Here is a 25,153-nt window from a genome sequence, read left to right on the forward strand (position 1 = left end):
AAAGCAACAGAGGGTCCTGTGGCACCTTTGAGACTAACAGAAGTACTGGGAGCATAAGCTTTCGTGGGTAAGAACCTCACTTGCATCTGTCTCTTGCATCTGAAGAAGTGAGGTTCTTACCCACGAAAGCTTATGCTCCCAGTACTTCTGTTAGTCTCAAAGGTGCCACAGGACCCTCTGTTGCTTTGGGCAAAGAAAGGATTTTTATAAATTTTCTAGACCGAAATTTTCAAAGGAGCCCAAGGAAGTTAGGTACTCAGCTTCTACTGATATTAAATTAGATTTGGGCACCTAGCTCCCTTAGGCAGCATTCTTTGAAAATCCCAAACGTTAATGCTCTGTGCTCATGAAAGTGCCCATGTTATAGCTAAATAGTTGAGTAATCAGCAAAATACTTGGGATTATGTTTCAAATTGGGTGTGTGTGGGTGTGGTGGTGTGCGTCTGTGTATGGGTGTGTGTGTATATAATAAGAATGGGGATGGTAAATTAGGAAGATTAAAGAAGAAAAACAAACAAACAAAAACAAATGTAATATCTGTTCTTCCTAAGTGAAAATAACTTCACAAAAATTCTTGGAAGCTTTCAATCCACTGTAAAAGAGTTATCTAGTTCTCCTTCTTGCTGATTAGAACTGAAATGTGATTCTAATACCTTTGGGCACTAAGCAGCCTCTTCTCTGTAAAAGCTTTAAGTATAAAACATATATTTCTTTTTCTCAATCTTATTCAGATGATGGAAGCTTCTTTGTATGATAAAATCATGGATCAACAACGTTTGGAGCCAGAGTTTTTCAGAGTTGGATTTTATGGGAAAAAGTTTCCATTTTTCTTGAGAGTGAGTAAATTCAGAATCAATTTTATGCACTAATTCTATCAGTCATGGTTTCATTCATCATCTCTTTCCCTACTTGAAAACTTTATTATGTCTTATGCCAGTTCTTCCTTTGTAGGAGATGGAAAATTCCAGGTGTTTTGTCTAATGGAGTAGCCTCTTAATATTCTTTTAGGGGAGTGAGCTATTTGTTCCCACAGAGTGGACAATAGCTCCTCCAAAACCATACATGGCTTGAACTCCAAGTATGTCTCGGTATACAAATGAGAGATCAGGCATCAGCTGTGAGATACTAGCGGAGCAATGCTTCCTCAAGAACCTTACTCCCATTTTGTTTTTATTGGTGACTACCCAGAAACCTGTCGGTGTGTGTTTGGGTGTGGGGTGGGGTCTACTGGGCAAAGGGGCAATTAGGAAAAGTAATCAACACCACCCCTTTACCAAGTACAGACTAGGGATAACTTTTTCAGCTACCTATGTCTCATTTTGAAAAGGGGCTTAGATACTTAGGATCCTAAGTCCCATTGACTTTTAATGAGACTTAGGCTCCGAAGTGCCTGAGTCACTCTTGAAAATGGAACTTAAGTGCCTTTGAATATTTTTACCCTAGTTTTCCCCTTGTGTTGACCCAGCTGATTTAACATTATTGCTTGGGAAATGGTGAATGTGCATATTTACTCCTGATAAGTTGGATAAAATCCTATAATATACAAAGATGATGCCCTGTCTTAAGTCCTATGCCCCCTGCCCACGGGTATAGGAAGCTGATGAAGAAGAGTATTTCCATAGCACTTGTAGGTATCAGCACAACCATTGTAAACAATCAGTGCTGCATTGGGAATTCCAGCTCCTGGCATCTGATGGTTTACATGAGGTTCATGTTGCACACACAAATGTTTAAAAAAGCCAAGCTGATCTGGTGGTGCGGGGGAACAGTGAGCGGCCATGTGGAAGATTCAGAGTTGGAGCAGGCTCAGTTACCCTCATTCTCTCTTCCCCCCCCTAAGGCAGGACAGGCAGAATATATCAGACTGGTGATCTGTGCAGTCTTTAGAGGAAGAGGCAATAAGGATGCATTCTGAAGGTTTCTTATCCCTTCCCTTTCTCCAAGGTGCATATCTATAAAGCAAGATTTTGGACTAACAAGCAAAAAAGTTTAGTACACCACACAAAGGACTTATGACTTTCCTGTTGCCTTCACCATCCATTACTTTACATTACCCGTGCATACTTTTAGCTAGTAAAAACAATGTTTGCCTTTCAGATCATGGCTTACAGAAATATGTAATGATTAGATTTTTCAGAATGCCTCAAGCAATAAAATGTATTTTATATGACACAATTACATTTGTTTCCTTTTGACTAAATCACTTTTTCCCTCCATATGTATTCATTTTCTGCTTTTGCCTTTTGTTACTTACCTTTTCCTTTGTTCAAGTAGTGCAGTAAGCATCCCAAAAAGCCCTCTTTTAAAAGTATGTGTCTTTATTTATTTAATGGTACCCAGTTATTTTCATGTAACTAGCTCTGCTTCTTCTGTACAGAATAAGGAGTTTGTTTGCCGAGGACATGACTATGAGAGATTGGAGGCTTTCCAGCAGCGAATGTTGAATGAGTTCCCACATGCCATTGCTATGCAACATGCCAATCAGCCAGATGAGACGATCTTTCAGGCAGAAGCACAGTGTATCCATACTTTCACAAGATCATACTCTGCAATTAATTTTTGCACACTTCTTAAAAAAAAAAATATACTGTTACAGCCAAATTCACATATGATCTAATTCCACTGAAATAATTGGAATTAGAAGTCAAATTCTTTTCTGATGTAACACTTTCTATTCATAATTTCTTCAGGTAAACTATTTCCAGTCATTCTTTTATTCTGTATGTTTTTGTTTGTTTGTTTGTTCAAAAATCCTTGATAGGAGATCACTGGTTAAACATTTTGATTTCATTTAAATTATTTTGCAGAACTGTCAGACTTTCAGCACTATGTCAGTTTAAGTTGCAATACTTCTAGTTCTTGATTTACAGAGCATGGCATCATAGGCTATGGGTGAAATCTGAAGGAGTATCCATTGTTAAATATTTTAATTTCCGTATACTAGATAGTTGCATTTTAGAAGTAAATGTGACTTGTTAAAAGAAATTAATGGTCTGGAAGCTTAAGGATGTGAACTTTCAGAATTTTTATTCCTTCAAGCTTCAGGAATCAGCCTACTTGTTTTGCTGGTGGTAAGCTAGTTTGCCCTTAACTTTTTACACATAGATCTGCAGATCTATGCAGTGACACCAATTCCTGAAAGCCAGGAGGTCCTGCAGAGAGAGGGCATCCCAGATAACATCAAGAGTTTTTATAAAGTGAATCACATCTGGAGATTCCGATATGACAGGCCATTCCACAAAGGGACCAAAGACAAGGAGAATGAATTCAAGGTAAAGTACTGTGTAGTTTCCTGTGCTACTGATGCTGTATAACATTGTTCATAATAGTTTATAGTTATGTGCTGAATGAAGTAGATGAGAGTAAATTAAATGGATCCTGCAAATAATGGTAAATCAAGTGTCATTTCCATACTCTTCTGATTTTAATTAAAATAAGGAAGACAAACATAAGGCAAGATTGTCACTTGCCCTACATACCTGCACAAGGGAGTAAGAAAGCGTAAGAAGCCTCCTTACTTCCCGCCACACGCTATATGCATAAGCTACCTTGTAATCCAGGGCCAAGCCACAATTTAGTCCCTAATAAATAAATTATTATTAATCCTATTAACAAAAACATTGGTGTGTGGAAAATTTACCCTTGCGTTTTCCAGTACCAACCTTAACACTGACCCACAAGATACTTAGAAACTCTTTCAGCATACGCCTGCCTGGTTATATATATATATATATATATATATGTACCTAGTCAAAGATACTCATGTCTTAGTAATGTATATATGAAATACGTTTGTATATCTTGTGCTTCAATAAGGGAATTATTCAAATCGATAAAGTGCATTATCACATGTTGGTATTGCTGTAAACTTAGAGTAAGAACTATAATGGTAATAAAAAGCACCATAAAAATGAGCTTAATGAATCAGTTCTAAATTCTGATCAAGGTTTAGGATTCTTTAATTGTATTTTATATAAATATTATATTGTATACTGTAGGAACCTTGTAATTCAACAGACTTTTATGTCACAATAAATGCTTTTAAATTACTTTAAGATATTTGCCTAAAAGGCACTTAATAGTATTGTGTGTTTGTGGGTGACATATGCAATACACTTTGATATATTGTAGGAATTGATAAAGGAGAGTGAGTCACTCTTTTTAAACATAAGTATTTTTCCAATTTATTCCTTATCTCAGGAATACAAAAACTAGAAACTGTCCTTTTTCCCAACAGGTTAGGTTTTGAGTAGCTTTCATCTGTAGTCCATTTAGAGAACAGTATCTTTCACTCCTGAGATCAACAGAAATTAATAGTCAGTCCTAGATGGTAAAGGAGAAGATTACATATTCTACACTTTTGGGTAGTCATTTGAGCAGATTTGGCTATTACCACATTTCTGCCATTCAATATCACAAGACTGAAGCAATCCATCAGTTAAAAAAAAACTGCAGAAGATCTAACAAACCACAGAAAATAGGGCAAGGTGGCAAAAGCAGTGTGCATTCTAGATCGCATGTCTCCAAAAGAACAACACACACAATAATTTGCTTTTGTATTTTGCAGAGTCTGTGGGTGGAAAGAACAACATTGATCTTAGTGCAGAGTTTGCCTGGGATATCCCGCTGGTTCGAAGTGGAAAAACGTGAAGTAGTGAGTATGAAGAGATCTGTTAATAGACTCTTGCTTCTGAGTTCATTTTGGATACTGAGTTAGCAACTAGGTTACTTCTTTATATGTACAGCATGTAATAAACCAGATTTAAAGATTTATTAGTAATATCTAGAGTTGCTAGTGGCAGGAATCCATATCACCCCGCTTTTTATGCTTAATAAATGATTCTTAAATCCTTCTATGGTATCTAGTTCCCATAAATAACTGAATAGCACTGGTAGGAACCACCAACCGTCATTGTGATTGATTCAAACAATTCAAGCCAAAAAAACAAGAAAAATATAGTCAGAAGTGACACTTAATGTCAGCAAGTTATTTTTTTAGAACCTGATATGACAGTGTTCAGTGCTTAGATTATTTATGGCCTAACATGTCTTTGGTATACTTGAAAGGTAATCATTCTCAGGGCCCCCGTTCTGCTATAAGTGCCAGGGGGGTGGATCCCTCTCTCTGCATGGAGCCCTGTTAAAGTCACTGGGTCTCTGCATGGGCGCAGAAACCTGCCTACGTGAAGCTCATTGTAAGATCAAGGTCTAAAGTAGCAGCCCATTACTACCAGCTTGTAATTTATTGTTTTTCTTCATAGTTAAATTTCAGGGAAACTTCTCTAATACATTCAAAATACATTCTGAAAAATAATCCTTCTTGTTTAAAGTTCTCTAGCTAACTTGGCAAGTTTCAGGACCACACGGTTGGCACATGCCAATATTCTCCCTCTTGCCAAAGAAGACAGTCCAATACTAATGTGGGAAACTAGTCCCCATTAAATGCACGGTTACTGCTGTACAAATTATTTCCTTTTAAAAATCTACTCTTTTCTCTCTTTTTTATTTTGTTTGTCAGTCTTTCTCTCATCCTTCTGTTATAGTCCCAACTGAAAAATAGCTACTCAATTTAATACAAATCAAATGACACACAATTCTGTGTAAAGCAAGAGAAAATCTGTTAGCTGATTGGTACTGTGGCTGCTACTCCAGTACACATAAGTTCCCAGCTCAATACTGCACAGCCCAATATTTTGCATGAAAAATGTCACCCCAAAATAGCAGGAGACCCTCCCTTAGGTACCTTTATCACCATTACAGTCAGTTTTTGCCAACAATTATATCTGAAATACTACAGTTTCCTCTATGCTTAGCATAGCACATAATTGCGTTGTCTCAGATACCACTGCGTGGTAACATTTGGTAAATGATGACAAATATAGAGGCCATAGAACAGTCTATTCTCTACTCTAGCTACTGAATTGTAAACTTTCTTCTGCCTTTCAGTCTTCTTGCAGTATATATTAGCAGCTAGGGAAACTCCTCTGATCCTTTAGTAAGGCACAGAAATTTTTATCACTCTGGGCCTGATAACAAGTGCCCTGTTAATTTCACCAGGAGTTAAAGGGCTCAGTATTTAGCAGGAGGTGCTCACCAGCCTTGCAGAGTCAGATAATATGATTTGCTGGTGGAATTTGGTCCTTGCTTGTGTGGTTGAAGTCATTCTGTCTTTGACCTCATATCTCACAAGGGTCAACCCAAGCATGTAGGAATTATCTACAAATATAGGAGAAATTAGTAATATAGAATAACCTTGTTTAGAGTCTAGAATTCAGCAAAAACAGCCTTTAATAAATTATCTGTTAAATATTTGAGAATTAAGCATGAATGATTTTTTTTTCCCCCCCCCAGGTGGAAATGAGTCCCCTCGAGAATGCTATTGAAGTGCTGGAAAATAAGAACCAGCAGCTGAGAACTCTGATTAGTCAGTGTCAGACCCGACAGATGCAGAATATAAACCCACTCACAATGTGTCTGAATGGGGTCATAGATGCAGCAGTTAATGGTGGAGTTGCTAGGTACCAAGAGGTAAACAGTTTATTTAGAAAATATATATTACGGATCTGTTGTATTATCTGTTTCATGCATAGTTTTACTAATTGTAAGCACTTTCTGTCTAACTCTTGCTCTGTATAAAAACATACAGATGGTATTATATATAATGGGTGCTAATAGACACTGCATTATACATAATCACCTATACTAAAATAAATATCAAAGGGTCGGCTATGACACCCTCTTGAGTGTCATTCCCATGCGCTGGTATATTAGGAGCTTCCGGCCCTACACCCTCTCACTTCCTTCTTACTGCCCGGGATGGTTGGTCGGAGCACCTCGTCTTGCATTACAGGACGTTAGCGGTTAGCCCATTGTCTATCTTCTTTGTATATAGTTTGTAGATACTTAGTTAGCCATTAAGTTAAGTGTCAGGTTAGTTTGGTAGTTAGAGTCCCTGCTGGGACTTGGCCCTGGAGCGGGGCATGCCCTGTTACCCCGACTTCAAACCACGCTCGTCATGCAACAGGCCGATGCCTATTAGTGACCCCCATGAGAGCTGTTTGAAGTGCTTGGGGGAGTCCCGTAGAAATGACAAGTGCAGAATCTGTAAAAACTTTCATCATAGAACCCAAAAGGAGCAGGATATCTGCTTGAGGGCCCTCCCCATGGAGGCTGCGCTTTGTCCTGTGTCGGAGCCCTCCCGCTTGGACCCCACGCCGAGTACCTCGACATTGGTACGGAGTCCACTGCCAGCACCAGGCTCCGCTCAGCACCATTCCCCCTCGCTGGTGCCTAAGCAGCAGCAAAAGAAAAAGAGCCCCCCAGCACCAGAGGGGAAAGGAGCTTCGAACAAAGGACCCATGTCAGACCAGGTGCCTGTCCCGAGGCTTCACGGGGGGTACTGCTGCAGTCGGACCCCCTAGCCCGGCCAGGGATCCGCCTCCAACTCCTGGGAGCGGCAGGGGACCCTTGCCCGAAGCAGCCCTGGCGGCTAAAGAACAAGCAGGCCATCTGGTACTGCTGTTGCAGCACCAGGCGCCAGACTTAGCTAAGACTCCAACATCTAAGGGCAAGCCAGTCATGGGCCCACCGCATACAGCAGTGGAGCATCCTCGGTCCCCGGACCTCAGGCGTAAAGCCCCATCTCCGCAGCCTAGAACCCCGGCACCACTCTCTTCCTACGAGGAATGGGACACTGGAGTCGAGGCACCGGTTCCCATACCCATGGTACCGGCGAGCTTCCCACCAAAGATCGCTGCAGCGCAGGTCACCTTCACCTAAACGGTCTCCTAGATGTCGGTCCCCACCCGGGGTGGGATCGCTCCCTATCATGACACCAGTCTCAATCTCCCTGGTACTGTTTGTCAGGCAGGCACCAGTCCTTGCCTTCGTCTCACCGGTCGCCAATTAGGGTCAGTCAGCAAACTCAGGCCGTGGTCGCCAGAAGGGCAGTGGTCAGAGTCGGACCAGGAGTTCAGCCCCTTGCTGAGGAGGGGTGATTCACTGCTGACCCATGAGACCGGTGCGGCATCTGCAGCTATGGCATGGCAGCAGGGACAGTGGCCCGCTCAATGGCCATGCTGGAACCCGTGGGCTGTGCCCATAATGCCGGTCCCATATTCCCACCAGTCTTCCTTGGCTGCCTCGGACAAGCTGCCTCCAGCACCGCTGGCACCAGAGTCAGAACACAGCACCGAAACCAACGCGGGGACAGCGCAGCAGGCTCCAACACCCAAGGAGCCACCCCCAGAGAGGGAAGGTGAACTCGCCCCTCTCCCAGCAGTGCAATCGTCATCGTCTCTGGACGAAGCAGTGGCAGGTCACTCCCGAACAGGCTGTCCCGCCCCCCGACGACTTCCAATAGCTCCTGGCCCTTCTTAAAAGGGTGGCTACCAATTTGAACTTAAAAAGTGAGTTCGCGGAGGAGTCCACCGACCACTTTAATGTTATATCCTCCTCCAGTATCTGTCCACCCAGGGGTCCTTAAGATTGCCAAATCGCTGTGGCAGACCCCCTCTTCCATTCCACCTATTTCTAAGAAGGCGGAAAAGAAGTATTACGTCCCTGCAAAAGGGTTCGAATATTTGTACAGGCACCCTCCAGCGGCATCACTGGTCATGTCTGCTGTTAATGAAAGGGATCGGCAGGGCCAGGTCAGTGGCACGCCGAAAAACAAAGATGCCAAGAGACTGGACTTGTTTGGCAGAAAAGTTTATTCGCCTGCCAGCCTGCAATTTTGGGTGTCTAACCACCAGGCCTTGTTAGGTAGGTTCGATTTTAACAGGAAATTCAAGGAGGCCTTCCCACAGGACCGACCCCAGGAGTTCGCTGCTTTGGTGGAAGAAGGCACAGCGATGGTGAGAGGGGTCCTCCAGATGGCCTGGGACACTATGGACTCACAGGCTGGGGTGGTCGCCTCGGTGATGGTCATGAGGTGCAGCTCCTGGCTCCGGGTTATCCCAGGAGATGCAGGTCACTATTCAGGACTCCTATTTGAGGGGGTAGGGCTCTTCTCCATGCTCACAGAAACAAACTTCATGGCCTTAAAGACTCCTGTGCCACCCTCCGCTCCTTGGGCCTTCATACCCCTCACAGACCAGGAAGCCGTTTGGCCCACCACCTCCCCAGTCTAGGTCCTGGGGGACTCTCCGGCTGGGCACCTACAGGAGAAAGGATAGAGACAAGGGGTCTAAGCGGCATTACACTTTGTTTTCCCATTTGTCTGCTCAGCCTGGCGCTTCCAGGAGCCAAGGAGGCCAGAAGTCGTCATTTTGAGGGTGTGCTCGAGGACAGCACCTCAGTCAGTTCCCAGGATACACCCTCCCACTCTTTCCTCAACCATCTGTGCCCCTTCCAGTTGGCCTGGTCATGGCTGACCTGGGACCGTTGGGTGCTCAACGTAATATCTTCACGGTACACCCTGCAGTTTGTGACCAACCCTCTTTCCCACCCCCCTTCCTCGTCCCTCTTCAGGGACCCTTCTCATGAGCAACTTCTCGTCCAAAAGGTCAAGAACCTCCTACACCTGGTGGTGGTAGAGACGCCGGGACATGAAAGAAAAAGGTTTTACTCCCGCTAATTCCTAATCCCGAAAGCAAAAGGGGACTTCAGACCCATTTTGGACCTGTGTTGCCTCAACAAGTCTCTCAAGAAGTTGAAGTTTCACATGGTCTCCCTGGCCTCCATCACCCCTACTTGGATCTGAAGTACTGGTACACTGTCCTCAACTTGAAGGATTTCCATATTTCCATTTTCCCAGGGCACAGGCACTTCCTCTGTTTTGTGCTGGGCCAGCACCATTTCCAATTCACGGTGCTGTCCTTCGGTCTCTTGTCAGCCCCAAGAGTAGTTTTAAAGTGCGTAGTGCCAGTGGCCACTTATCTGAGGTGCCAGGGTGTTCAAATTTACCCGTACCTTGATGACTGGCTGATAAAGGGCTGGTCCCAGGATCAGATGCGGTCACATCTTGATCTCGTTTGCTCCACCTGTCGCGACCTGGGACTGTTAATAAATGAGAAAAAGTCTACCTTAATTTCAGTGCAACGTATAGTGTTCATTGAAGTGGTCCTCAACTCTACTCAGGCCAGAGCCTTCCTCCCCGAGGCTCGGTTCCAAGCCATGGCGGACCTCCTGTCATGCATGCAAGCCCACCCTCTCTCCACCACTCACACGTGCCTGCGATTGTTGGGCCACATGACGGCCTGCACTTACATAGTCTGGCACGCATGGCTCTGCCTCTGCGTGGCTGGCGTTGGTCTACATCCCCAACAGACACAGCATGGACCATGCGGTCAGGGTCCCAGACCTGTACTGTCATCACTCACTTGGTGACAGAATCCTGCATCAGTGTTGGAGGGCATTCCCTTCGCAGTTCCATCCCCATCAGTGACTGTCATCTCCAATGGCTCAGACCTGAGGTGGGGAGCCCACCTGGGTGATCTCAGAACACAAGATCGTTGGTCGAGTCACCATCGCTCCCTACACATCAACATCAGGGTGCAGTTTGCCTGGCCTTCCAAGCCTTCCTACCTCACATAGAAAGCAGGATGGTCCAGGTCCTGACAGACAATATAGCGGCTATATTCTATATCAACAAGCAAGGTGGAGCCAGATCATCTTCCCTTTGCCAAGAAGCCATCAGGCTCTGGGACTTCTGTGTACAGCACAACATTCATCTCGTAGCCACCCACCAGGGTCAGGAACGCTTTGACAGATCGCCTCAGCAGGACCTTCTCATCTCACCACGAGTGGTCCCTCCATCTGGAAGTCGTCAGCGTCCTCTTCCAGAGGTGGGGGATTCCCCAGATGAACCTGTTCACACCCAGGCAGAACAGGAAATGCCATGTTTTCTGCTCAATTCGGGGGATCGACAGAGGCTCCCTGTCGGACGCTTTTCTACTTCCTTGGTTGGGGGCTTTGTTGTACTCCTTCCCCCCAATGCCGTTAATTCACAGGGTCCTCATGAAGATCAAGCAAGACAAGGCAAAGGTGATCCTCATAGTGCCGGCTTGGCCGCACCAGCACAGGTTCGGCACGCTGCTGTACCTCTTGGTGGCTGTTCTGTTACAGCTGCCGCTCAGGCCAGACCTGCTGTCCTAAAACCACGGCAGTCTTCTGCATCCAAACCTGGAAGCGCTGCACCTGATGGCTTGGCTGCTGCATGGTTAAATGCCGAGGAGCAGAAGCGCTCGGCCAGTGTTTAACAGGCAGCAGAAAGCCTCCCACCAAAGCGACCTACCTGGCCAAATGGAAGCGGTTCACTTATTGGACCTCGGTTAAAGGCTTTTCATACAAGAAATGTCTGCCATTTATTTGTGCAGGTGCTCTCTGTGTATAAGTTGCATATCAGTTTGTTAAAAAAGAACGGCAGTACCTTTAAATATGAAAATGGGTCTATAACTGTGATACATGATTTTACTCTTCTGTACTGCCGTGGGAAGAGTTGGGGTTTTGTTTTGAAAAACCTGGTGCCTTAAAGCTGTTGTAAACATATTCATCAAACTTGTTGTGACTTTGTGCCATGATTATGTTCTGCTTAGGCATTCTTTGTGAAGGAATATATCTTGAACCACCCAGAGGATGGGGAGAAGATCACACGCTTGAGAGAGCTGATGCTTGAGCAGGTAAAATGGAGAAAAGACATAGAGAGCCTGCTGTGTATTCTAGCTGAAATTGATATGTGCCCGGATAAGATATGAAATTGCAGTGTTTAGCTGCTCAGTGGCCCTCAATATTTGCTGTATAAGTTTTCAGATAGCGTGCAACTCCCTATAAGTAGGTTTCCAAGTGTAGTTAACTTAATCCCTCTGATCCTCTTTTCCTCTCTCCAAAAAAATATAAGTGGACCAATAAGAGGCAGAACGTCCTTTCATATTTGCATTTGCAAATATTTGCTTTATTTGCATGTTGTTACATATTTTACCACTACGACAGACTGACTCTGCTATGACTAAAAAGTATATTGTAGTAATAATACAACTTGTACTATGTTAAAAAAAAATTGCACAAATAGTTGCCTGACTAGGAAATAAAAATAGACAGGAACTAAGGAATTGAGAGATTGCACTTTATATAAAAACTTAGGATCACTATTTGATCTTTGAACTGTATTTCTCCTTTTTTTCTATTGTATTTGTTTTTATTGTGTGGTTTTAATTGCTTAATGTAGAAGTTACTATTTATGGAAAATAAAGATAGATGAGCTGCATAGTTTGTGATGAATTGAAAGGAAGAGATGTGCTGGGAAATGACATTAACTATGTCTACTTTTTATTTTGATATTTTATTTTCCCCTTTGTTTCACAATAAAATGTGAAAAAGGAACTTTAAATATTCACTTGGTTAAGATAAACTTTACCTACTTGCTAGGCTGGTCAAAAACATCCAACAAAACATTTTCCAATTAAAAAAATTGTTTTTTGTCAAAATAGAAATTTTCTGTAGGAAAAATCAATTTTGGCTGAATTTTTCATTGGGGAAAAACCTAGATGAAATGTTTTGTTTCTGCATGTTGACCCCATATACTCTTATGATGCACTGCAGTGGCTCAGTTGCAGGGAGAGCCATGATGCATCATGGAAGATGTAGTCCAGCTGGAGAGCAGGGCCCCTCTGAGAGAATGGGGCACAAGGGATCTAAGGGTAAACTCCCATGAGGCAGCATAACACCTCAGAAGCAGAGATTAATGTTGACCTGCCCTGAAACAAAATGGTCATTTTCACCTGTGATGGTGAAGTCAGTGCAGCTCTGCTGATTTACACTCACTGAGATGCTGGCTCAAAATGTCTGCTGGATGCTCTCATTCAAAGATATTACAACATAATGTAGCCATTCGATTTTACATTAAAGTTTATTTGGTTCGTCACTTAACCAAGCCAATATTTTAAATCCATCTAAGTAAATATGAACAAGATAATAAGTGATATATTTTGGTGCTATTACTCTCAAGCCTGGTGGACCTTTGTCCCTCATATAAAGCCACCACATTAATTATCACTGCTTAGGAGATACCTGGTAGTGAAATAACATGGGCTCTGTAGTTATAGCAGGATGTGCATTCCAAGAACTGTGTTTGCACACATCCATGTTGTCTGCCCAGATCTGCTAGCTCCTTACCAGAGTTATCATCTCTCACATTTTTCTACGCAGTGACATTTTCTTCCCAGTATTGTTTGGGGAAAGTCTTCATTCATACTTTTAGAACTGCTTATTCACACATTTCACACTGAGTCATTGGTATCACGTCAGCTAAATTCTTCTGAAAGTCAAGTAGCACAAAGAGGAGAAAAGTAAATGTTTTTGTCTAGATGCCTGGTTTTGGCCTTAGGCCTTGTTTAATATCAAGGTCCTTCTAAAATACGTATTTCTGTGAATTCATAGCATTGTAGCATGGTGGTTAATGATGGAAAGCAAAAATTAAACTGAAACGCAACAAATAAATGTCTTTTTTTCTCCCCTTTTTTTGTGAAGGCCCAGATTCTAGAATTCGGATTAGCTGTACATGAGAAGTTTGTGCCTCAGGATATGAGACCTTTACACAAAAAGCTAGTTGATCAGTTCTTTGTGATGAAGTCAAGTTTGGGAATACAGGTATGTGAACAGATACACTGACAGGCCATAGGACACAGCAAGGGCTGGCTCCAGGTTTTTTGCCACCCCAAGCAAAAAAAAAAAAAGGGGGGGGGGGCAGAGTGCCGCCGCCGAAACAAAAACAAAAAAAAAACACAGAGTGCCGCCCCTTGAAAAGTGCCGCACCAAGCACATGCTTGGAACGCTGATGCCTAGAGCCGGCCCTGGACACAGCTTAGCTGCAGTGACTGCTTCATTTGAACATGGTTGTTAGTTCTGCTAAGTGACGAATAGAGACATCTTTTGGTTGCTTGGTTGCATTACATTGATGTAGCACTGGAGCTTCTCTTCACTTTTTGAAATTATCTTTGCGACTTAAAGAAAAATAATGATTTTACTTTATCAAAGGAAAATGTTGAACATCACTGCAGAAAAAATACTTTAGCTTCTTAGATATTAATATTTAATGCACCTGATTCAAAATGAAAATGTACAGATAGTAAATTGAAAAGTATGTCACAAAATGCTTGATGGTGCTTTTCTTATTCTAATTAACCTTTTTTTAACCAATAATTAGGAATTCTCTGCATGTGTGCAAGCTAGTCCTGTTCACTTCCCTAATGGAAGCCCTCGTGTATGTAGAAATTCAGCGCCTGCTTCTATGAGTCCAGATGGTGCCAGGGTAATTCCTAGACGCAGGTAAATCAAAGATTAAATTACCATGAATTTCTAGTTTTTGGCACTTTTATACGATGTACTGAACAGTTTTTCTCTGTGGTGTAGTTTATCGTATATATGCTTCTTAATATATCAGTCCACAGGCATCTGCAGACCTCCGTAGCTGATAAAAATCACAGTATAATAAATAAACCCAAATTAGAGTGTATGAGATAAGAGATGAGATAGTGTTTATTTTCTCTTTGTTCCCCATTGATGTTTAATAAATTGGAAAACTTGGAATAGGAATTAACTACATCAATTTTTTATTTTTCCTGTAACAGTCCATTAAGTTACCCAGCCGTAAACAGATATTCATCCTCGTCGTTGTCATCACAAGCCTCTGCTGAAGTCAGCAATATCACTGGGCAATCAGAAAGCTCCGACGAAGTTTTCAACATGCAGGTACAAAGTATTGCCACAGCTAAGCTAAATATGATCTTATTGATTTCTCACAAGAAAGCATTAGATTTATTTACTCACTATCATCTTCTGTTTACTTTAGAATTGTGATTGAAAGAGTGTTAAAAGCTTTTTTTATAAACAGACCTTCATGTTCTATGGGTTGTCAGCCTTTTTAGTTATAGAGAATGATTATTATTTACATAACTATACAGTCCAATTTGAAGATATAAATGTATGTGAGAAAAATTATTTAAAGCTACACAATCTAACACAAATCCGTTTCTTTTCTCTAGTCAGACCTTTCGGTCTAATTGTCATTAACACTGCGGCAAGTTCAAAATGTAATAAATGATATTCATATTATTTACATCAGTTTGCTGCTTAAAGCTCTTGGAAAATTAATGTAATAAATTATAAAATATTCTCTGGGCAAAACGTTTGTGTAATACATATGCAGTGTATTTGTATTTTACAAACTTGTATATATGATGTGCTCATAAGAGTGTCTCATCAACTTCCAGCCAAGTCCATCTACCTCAAGCTTGAGTTCTACTCATTCCGCTTCACCTAATGTGACCAGCTCTGCTCCATCCAGTGCCAGAGGTTAGTGCTTGTCCACTGAGTTAAATGGCTGTCAATACACTAACCCACTGAATCTCAAATTATTGCCTGTGTGACACAGAATGCAATTTATTGTCAGAGGAAGGTGAATTGTTGGGAGGGGAACAATAGGATGTCTCTCTCTGTTATGAAATTGGCCCACAGAATTTAAGTGATCAGTATTTTAGTGCATTAAGTTATCTTTTTGGGGGGGGTTTATATTCCAGCTTCTCCTTTGTTGTCTGACAAACATAAACATTCCAGAGAAAATTCTTGCCTGTCCCCAAGAGAGAGGCCATGCAGTGCCATCTACCCGATTCCTGCAGAACCTTCACAGGTACACAGTTTGTAACGGAGATCTATTCACATTTACTCTGATGAATATGATAATAAAGCTTCTTTAACTTTGTCTCTAATTCAGCAGAAACATTTTATTTTAGAAGAGATCAGAGAAATCAGTATGAGAAAATTTGGGCACTTCCTCATTTGGTAACGTTCAGATGTTTTCAGATAGAACAGATAATTGCCTACCGCTACAACCTCTACCCACTGTTGTTACTTTTGGTAGGTAGGTATTCCTCCGAACTGGAAACATTATGAATACAATGGGAAAAAGGAAAGGTTCTCTGCATATTTATAGGCAATATTACTTTAGTAAAATATACAGTACATACTAAAGAGAAAAAGCAATAATTGAAATGTGAATCTGCTTAAATTGATCTAATCTGTGATTACCATCTGCCCAGTTTAGACCTCATTTTGATATAAAATCAAAGAAGTGGGAGATGCGAAGGTCATATAGTCCATCTCCCTGCCATTACGTGACTGTTCATGTGTAAGGTAGGAGCAAGGAAAGTGGAAGGGCTGTTACAATAGCAGTTGTCCATAGTGAGCTTCCATTCTCCTTCCTCTGAAACATCATAATTACTGGCCATTGTCAAAGGCAAGATATACTACTAAACCAATCACATATGGCAATTTCTAAATCCTCATGTCATTTCAGAGAGGAGGGTCAAATAGGAAAGGGGAGGCATTTTTTCTGGCTTGGGGTTGAGAAGGGAGGAGAGAGAGGAGAAATGAGTTTTCATTTTAAAATCACCATCTTTGAATCCTACGTAGGAATATCGCTATTATTTTAGTTCTCTGGATTAAAAAGGCGTACAAAATGAGTTCTGTACCAGCCAATTTTGAATCCTCATTAATTAAATGCTTTTTATTAATGGGCCTACTTTCTTTCCTACTTTTCCCCTTGTTATACATGTAAAAGCACTTCTAGTCCATTCCGTCTCCACAGGATGGCCTTCGTTATTGCAGAGACTGTGGAAACTGAAGCACTTTTAACAGGGAGCCCAATGACAGTGGCAAACGACATCCATTCTGATTCCCCCCCAGAAATCCTGCCTCTGACAACATGAAACGCAGTAGTTCTGGTTCTTTTACTTTAGAAATTATTTGGTGCTTTCTCTTAAATTTTAGTTCTGCCTCTCTCTCACTCACTCTCCACCTCTTGGCTATTAAGGTGGTTCTTGAAGAGAAAATATTCTCCTCTTTTCTATTTAAGCTTTTATACCATGCCAATCATCATGATAGCTGACAATCTCAGAACAAATACTTAATCTTAGCCAGGCTGAGAAGCAATTCTCAGGGACCACAAAATGAGTACTCTCAACTGACAGCTTCCTGCCAAACTCGGAATGGCAGAGCAGCCAAAGCTGCATAGAGCAAAGACGTGCAGATATTCTGTATGTAAAGTGGCTTTTCAGTCAGCCATAAAGAAAGAACTGTGCCATTTTTGCTCCCAGCCTGTAAACTCTTGCTTTGCCAAGTGGAATGCGGCCTCCATTCCCCGCTGTACCAGAGATTCACCAAGAGAGCGTGAGGAGCCGCTAGGCCCAATCTCCACTCTCCCAGAGGCTCACCTGACAGGAAAATCTCCCAATCTATCTCTACCCTCAGTGTCCCCAGACAGGGTAAGTAGAAAATTACTTTTCTCATGCAAAGAAGTATATTTCAAAGGCAGGAAGTTTCAACTATTCCCCCTCTTCCTCTCATGTCCTTAAAGGGAGTCTAACTTTTCTAGGAAAAGGGGCAGGTATGCTTCTCAGAGCCCCTTCCTTCCAGGATAGCAAGAATGGGTCATATGCAAAAGATACCGTTCTAACCCTCTGTCATCAGAAAAACATATTCACTCTTGAGAGATTTTAAAGGCCAAATCATCACTTAGCACTTTATAAAAATTAGATATGGATGCTGTCACTAGTCCCTACTACTTATATTCTAGCACTAGTTTGCATTCAGGGTCTCCATCGGAGCATTCATACTATACTCCCTGGATTTCTTTGTCACCAAGTGAAAGAGTAATTTATACCGTTGTCTTTCAACCTGAAAAATAAGAGGCACAAAGGGAAATGCCTGCTCTTCCAATCCAATGCTGCCAGAACACTGCACACCTCGTTTGAGGAAGTTACAAGGAGTAGGACCCAAGCCACGGAAGTATTGGACAAGTAGTCCTGCCTTGAGTGGCTGCTTAAGATTACATCTATCCATCTACTGACTACTTTTCAGTGCTAGCTGCTTAGTCTCTGGATGGGTTGTGATGCCTTGTCTCTCTTACTTGTTCTCCATATGAAGAATGTGAATGCTTATTGTTGGTGACCTAGCTTGAAAAGCTCCATAGACACTTGCCCCCATAATTGGTTTGTTGTCTTTTTTAGTCCTTATTTGCTCCATGATTGGAGTCATTCTCCTAGATAAGAGAGACAAGGTGGGTGAGGTAATATCTTTTATTGGAGCAACTTGTGTTGGTGGAAGAGAGAAGTTTTCAATCTTTATTCGACATTGGTGAGGCCTCATCTGGAATACTGTGTCCAGTTTTGGGCCACACTACAAGAAGGATGTGGAAAAATTGGAAAGAGTCCAGCAGAGGGCAACAAAAATGATTAGGGGTCTGGAGCACATGACTTATGAGGAGAGGCTGAGGGAACTGGGATTGTTTAGTCTCCAGAAGAGAAGAATGAGGAGGGATTTGATAGCAGCCTTCAACTACCTGAAGGGGGGTTCCAAAGAGGATGGAGCTCGGCTGTTCTCAGTGGTGGCAGATGACAGAACAAGGAGCAATGGTCTCAAGTTGCAGTGGGGGAGGTCCACTAGGAACCTCCATTAGGAAACACTATTTCACTAGGAAGGTGGTGAAGCACTGGAATGCGTTACCTAGGGAGGTGGTGGAGTCTCCTTCCTTGGAGGTTTTTAAGGCCCGGCTTGACAAAGCCCTGGCTGGGATGATTTAGTTGGGAATTGGTCCTGCTTTGAGCAGGACCTCTTGAGGTCCCTTCCAACCCCGATATTCTATGATTCTATGATTCACAGAGCTCTTCTTCAGGTCTGGAAGTGTCACAGCTAAATACAGGGTGGGACAGATTGTTAAACATGAGAGGTTAGCACATGTTGCAAGAAACTACTTAAAATGAAGTGGGCAATTAACACCTCTGCAGTCATAGGAAAAAGGAAGGTTAGTAGGTTACAAAATGTTGTAATGATCCATAAACCCAGTGTCTATGTTGAGACCATGAGTTTTAGAGTTTACCAGAGATAGGAACTTAAGTTCCTAAGCTCAACTTTTGAAGGTGTTGTGCAGATTTCCTTTGAGGATGAGGACTGAGAGGTCAGATATGGAGTATCGCTTTGTGAAAAGTGTTTGCCCACAGGTGGTAGGGTGTTTTTGTCTTTTATCATTTTTCTGTGTGAGGTCATTCAAGAATGAAGTGATTGTCTGGTTTCACACACATAATTGTTGAGGCATTTGATGCACTGGATGAGCTACACCACTTATTGTGTTAGGCATACGTAGGACCCATGGATCTTGTGTGTTGTGTCAGGCATTAATCATCCTAGCAGTGGAGATAAGTCTGTGAGCTGTGGCAGATTATCCATGGACTCCGGGGGCCCCAGCAGAAATCTGCCATGGGGCAGCAGAAGCTCAGAGCAGTGGCAGAATCTGTGGGGCAGGCAGGGAAGCCCCAGCTCCCCAACCCTGGTCTCTGGCAGAAGTGCCAGGCAGGTGGGGTGGGGCAGGGGAAGCCCCAGTGCCCAGACCCCGGTCCTCAGCGGAAGCACAGGGTAGCGCGGGAAGCCCCAGCGCTCAGACCCTGGCTGCAGCCCCAGGACTGGAGGAGCCCTCATTCCCCTCTGAGGCCCTGGGGCCGTGGCATGGGGATAGAGCTTCTATGGTCTTGGGGGGTGCCAAAAGGAGTGAACAGGGGGATGGGGCTGCAGATGAGGGGGCAGAATGGGTCGGGATCATAAGAACATAAGAACGGCCATACCGGGTCAGACCAAAGGTCCATCTAGCCCAGTATCCTGTCTACCGACAGTGGCCAATGCCAGGTGCCCCACAGGGAGTGGACCTAGCAGGCAATGATCAAGTGATCTCTCTCCTGCCATCCATCTCCATCCTCTGACAAACAGAGGCTAGGGACACCATTCCTTAACCATCCTGGCTAATAGCCATTAATGGACTTAACCACCATAAATGTATCCAGTTCTCTTTTAAACGCTGTTATAGTTCTAGCCTTCACAACCTCCTCAGGTAAGGAGTTCCACAAATTGACTGCGCTGCGTGAAGAAGAACTTCCTTGTATTTGTTTTAAACCTGCTGCCTATTAATTTCATTTGGTGATCCCCTAGTTCTTTCATTATGGGAATAAGTAAATAACTTTTCCTTATCCACTTTCTCCACATCGCTCATGATTTTATATACCTCTATCATATTCCCCCTTAGTCTTCTCTTTTCCAAGCTGAAGAGTCCTAGCCTCTTTAATCTCTCCTCATATGGGACCCGTTCCAAACCCCTAATAATTTTAGTTGCTCTTCTCTGAACCTTTTCTAGTGCCAGTTTATCTTTTTTTGAGATGAGGAGACCACATCTGTATGCAGTATTCGAGATGTGGGCGTAACATCGATTTATATAAGGGCAATAATATATTCTCCGTCTTATTCTCTATCCCCTTTTTAATGATTCCTAACATCCTGTTTGCTTTTTTGACCGCCTCTGCACACTGCGCGGACATCTTCAGAGAACTATCCACGATGACTCCAAGAACTTTTTCCTGACTTGTTGTAGCTAAATTATCCCCCAAATCCACATTAAATTTCATTTGCCATTTTGTTGCCCAATCACTTAGTTTTGTGAGATCTTTTTGAAGTTCGTCACAGTCTGCTTTGGTCTTAACTATCTTGAGCAGTTTAGTATCATCTGCAAACTTTGCCACCTCACTGTTTACCCCTTTCTCCAGATCATTTATGAATAAGTTGAATAGGATTGGTCTGAGGACTGACCCTTGGGGAACACCACTAGTTACCCCTCTCCATTCTGAGAATTTACCATTAATTCCTACCCTTTGTTCCCTGTCTTTTAACCAGTTCTCAATCCATGAAAGGACCTTCCCTTTTATCCCATGACAGCTTAACTTACCTAAGAGCCTTCGGTGGGGACCTTGTCAGAGGCTCTCTGGAAATCTAAGTACACTCTGTCCCCTTGTCCACAAGTTTGTTTACCCCTTCAAAGAACTCTAATAGATTAGTAAGACATGATTTCTCTTTCAGAAACCATGTTGACTATTGCTCATCAGTTTATGTTTTTCTATGTATCTGACAATTTTATTCTTAACTATTGTTTCGACTAATTTGCCCAGTACCAACGTTAGAATTACCAGTCTGTAATTGCCGGGATCACCTCTAGATCCCTTTTTAAATATTGGCGTTACATTAGCTAACTTCCAGTCATTGGGCACAGAAGCCGATTTAAAGGACAGATTACAAACCTTAGTTAATAGTGCCGCAACTTCACATTTGAGTTCTTTCAGAACTCTTGGGTGAATGCCATCTGGTCCCGGTGACTTGTTAATGTTAAGTTTATCAATTAACTCCAAAACCTCCTCTAGTGACACTTCAATCTGTGACAGTTCCTCAGATTTGTCACCTACAAAAGCTGGCTCAGGTTTGGGAATCTCCCTAACATCCTCAGCCGTGAAGACTGAAGCAAAGAATCCATTTAGTTTCTCTGCAATGACTTTATCATCTGTAAGCGCTCCTTTTGTAGCTCGATCATCAAGGGGTCCCACCGGTTTCCTGCTTCTGATGTACTTAAAAAACATTTTGTTATTACCTTTGGAGTTTTTGGCTAGCTGTTCTTCAAACTCCTCTTTGGCTTTTCTTATTACATTCTTGCACTTAATTTGGCAGTGTTTATGCTCCTTTCTATTTGCCTCATTAGGATTTAACTTCCACTTTTTAAAGGAAGTCTTTTTATCTCTCACTGCTTCTTTTACATGGTTGTTAAGCCACGGTGGCTCTTTTTTAGTTCTTTTACTGTGTTTCTTCTTGGGGTATACATTGAAGTTGGGCCTCTATTATGGTGTCTTTAAAAAGCGCCCATGCAGCTTGCAGGGATTTCACTTTAGTCACTGTACCTTTTAACTTCTGCTTAACTAACCCCCTCATTTTTGCATAGTTCCCCCTTTTGAAATTAAATGCCACAGTGTTGGGCTGTTGAGATGTTCTTCCCACCACAGGGATGTCGAATGCTGTTGTATTATGGTCACTATTTCCAAGCGGTCCTGTTATAGTTACCTCTTGGACCAGCTCCTGCACTCCACTCAGGACTAAATCTAGAGTTGCCTCTCCCCTTGTGGGTTCCCGTACCAGCTGCTCCATGAAGCAGTCATTTAAAGTATCGAGAAATTTTATCTCTGCATTTCGTCCTGAAGTGAAATGTTCCCAGTCAATATGGGGATAATAGAAATTCCCCACTATTATTGAGTTCTTAATTTTGATAGCCTCTCTAATTTCCCTTAGCATTTCATCATCACTATCACTGTCCTGGTCAGGTGGTCGATAATAGATCCCTAATGTTATAGTCTTATTAGAGCATGAAATTTCTATCCATAGAGATTCTATGGAACATGTGGATTCACTTAAGATTTTTACTTCATTTGATTCTACATTTTCTGTCACATATAATGCCACTCTCCCCCCCCCCCCCCCGCACGACTTGTTCTGTCCTTCCGATATGTTTTGTACCCCGGAATGATTGTGTCCCATTGCTCTCAGTCCACCAGGTTTCTGTGTTGCCTATTATATCAATATCCTCCTTTATCACAAGGCACTCTAGTTCACCCATCTTATTATTTAGACTTCTAGCATTTGTGTACAAGCACTTTAAAAACTTGTCACTGTTTATTTGTCTGCCCTTTTCTGATGTGTCAGATTCTTTTTTATGTGAACGTTTATCATCTGATCTGGCCCTTACATTATCCTCTTCCATTCTCTGCTCCCGACTATAACCTGGAGAGTCTCTATTATTAGACTCTCCCCTAAGAGAAGTCTCTGTCCGATCCACATGCTCCTCTGCAGCAGTCGGCTTTCCCCCATCTCCTAGTTTAAAAGCTGCTCTACAACCTTTTTAATGTTTTGTGCCAGCAGTCTGGTTCCACTTTGGTTTAAGTGGAGCCCATCTCTTCTGTATAGGCTCCCCCCATCCCAAAAGTTTCCCCAGTTCCTAATGAATGGGCAAAATGTGGACAGGGACACGGGAAGGGGTGGAATGGGGTAGGGTCATGGGTGGGGCCGCGGGCAGAATGGGGATGGGACCGCAGGCGGAAGGGGTTGGGCAGGGCCCCAATTCCAGCACTAGAGCCCCCACACACACACACACGCACACACTTGCTCTGACCCAGGGCCTCAGGAGATCTTAATCTGCCTCTGTCTGTAGGTTTTGCATCTGTTGTTCTGGCACGGTCTGGTGCTGCTTTGAATTAGTGTGTCCTGGTCTATGGGAGGCTTACTTTTGATTTGGGGAGTTGTTAAAAGGCCAGAAAAGAGGGTTTGGGAAAGATTTCTTTCAGGATGTGGTTCCCATCAAGTATGGGTTGTAATTGTTTGATGATACTCTATATGGATTCCAGTATGGGTTGGTGGGTGACAAGCAGGGATGTGCGTTTGGAGTTTGGGGGTTTGTTTGGGTGGGTTTTGGGTTGGTGGGTTTTTTTGTTGTTTTTTTTGGAGGGACGGGGTGGGGGGTTTGGTATCAAAGCAAGTTCTCTTGAGGTATTTAGGTGGTCCGTTCCCTGATGTGATTTGCTTCTCTGATGGAGTCTCTTTGTTTGATGAAGGCAGTTATAAAGATCTTAAGGGTCTATCTTTGGAGCATATTCTGTGGAATCTGAGTTCCTGGCTTTCGATAACAGATTTCTTGGTGTGTTTGGGGTGGTTACTGGATCTGTGAAGGTAGGTGAGGTGATTCATGTGTTTCTTGTATATAATTGTCTGTAGGGTTCCATTGCTGAAGCTTATCGTGCCATCCAGGAAGTTGATGCTGGTTATGATGTTGTTCCTGAATGCCATGATCAGCTTCAACATCCTGGACATACTAATATTTGGTTATCTTCCACCAATAGAAGTTGGTCCAAATAAAAGTTACCTCTTCCATCTTGTCTCTCTCTTATCCTAGAACCTACACAGCTGCAACAGCATTGCAAAATACATAACTGTCATTCTTTTGTTTCAATCTATCCTCTTTCCTTTCTGTTTCATATGAATTTGCTTCCTTGATCCCTACTGGTGACTTCAGTGCTTTTTCAGCCCCTGTACTTTTCCTTCAGAAAGGAAACCAGATTTTTTTTTTTACTTATTGCCTCACTTTCTTGTCAAAGAGCAGTAGTTAAAGCTGGAAGATGATGTGATAACAGGATTTGGCTTGACTGGTTTTCCCTCACTGATTGTTGGTCTGGTCTGCCTTTAAATTGTAGAACACAGCACTCTATTTAGATTTGCCTCAAAAATTAGATCTGAGTTATTTGTGGGAATAGCTACTTATTTTATTTTCCTGTTATTTAATGTCAAAAAGGATTTCCAAAAAGTGATCAATGTGCTGTGTGAATGTTGCTAATAGAAACACCTGGAAACTTAGAATAATTTCATAGCACTGTATTCCTATGATTTCTGTAGTAATCAATATTCAGGTAGGAGGGAATTGCCATAATGCAGGGGATAATTCTTACCCACTATAAAGCTAAAGGACCCTGCTACCTAGAAGTGTCAGATCTTGGGTCGAATTAGGAAAATGACCCTGTACCAAGGAGACGTCACCAAATATCGGTATCCAATTTAGGTCCTGATCCTACAAGGAATCCTTGCAGATGGACCTCTATACCCATTTGGTATCCAACTGAAGTGAAAGCACACAGATTTTACTTCAGGATTGGGCCTTAGGTTGTAATTGTAATGGGGCAGGGAACTGCCTTATATACTGCCAAAGCCAATAAATAATAACTATCTCAAATTATTCCAATATGCACACGTTTCCAAAAAGGAGGAATTCATCTCCATTTTTTTCTACTCATTTCCATAAAATTTTAAGTTCTCAGGGGGTGGGGAGGATTACCCCAATATGCCTCTTTAATAAACAAAAAACAAAGATACAAAACTACCAGCTCTGTATATTTGGATTACCTCAGTTTTCAAGATCATTTTCCTTATTTAAATAATTTGGGCCAAATTCTTTTGAACATTTTGGTTTTGCAAAATTAATGTAATTGTCTTTTAAAAGGTCATTGGATTGCCATTGTCTTGTCCCATAAAATGCACTGTTCTGAATTTCCAGAGAATGCTGTTTAATCATATCGGAGATGGTGCTTTGCCCCGAAGTGATCCTAACCTGTCTGGCCCTGAGAAAGGTGAGTAGAATCCTGTACCACTGCCAATCTGGGTATCAGTGAACAGGGGCGGCTCTATGTATTTTGCCGCCCCAAGCACGGCAGTCAGGCAGCCTTCAGCGGCGTGCCTTCGGGAGGTCCGCTGGTAACACGGA

The 25,153-nt window shown here is 42.5% G+C and overlaps 1 protein-coding gene across 1 annotated transcript in view; it reads left to right on the top strand.

Moving 5' to 3' along the window:
- DOCK4 (dedicator of cytokinesis 4) overlaps nt 1–25,153 on the top strand; it is a gene marked incomplete in the record, with an annotated part of 410,929 nt that overhangs the window by 375,734 nt on the left and 10,042 nt on the right. Inside the window, 12 exon segments of the mRNA XM_034758276.1 lie at nt 732–836; nt 2,378–2,519; nt 3,106–3,272; nt 4,568–4,654; nt 6,352–6,528; nt 11,538–11,621; nt 13,468–13,587; nt 14,144–14,265; nt 14,568–14,688; nt 15,210–15,291; nt 15,516–15,625; nt 24,947–25,019. Of these exon segments, the coding sequence (XP_034614167.1) occupies nt 732–836; nt 2,378–2,519; nt 3,106–3,272; nt 4,568–4,654; nt 6,352–6,528; nt 11,538–11,621; nt 13,468–13,587; nt 14,144–14,265; nt 14,568–14,688; nt 15,210–15,291; nt 15,516–15,625; nt 24,947–25,019 (1,390 nt within the window).

The sequence above is a fragment of the Trachemys scripta genome, chromosome 1, assembly GCF_013100865.1.
Source record: "Trachemys scripta elegans isolate TJP31775 chromosome 1, CAS_Tse_1.0, whole genome shotgun sequence".
NCBI lineage: Eukaryota > Metazoa > Chordata > Testudines > Emydidae > Trachemys > Trachemys scripta.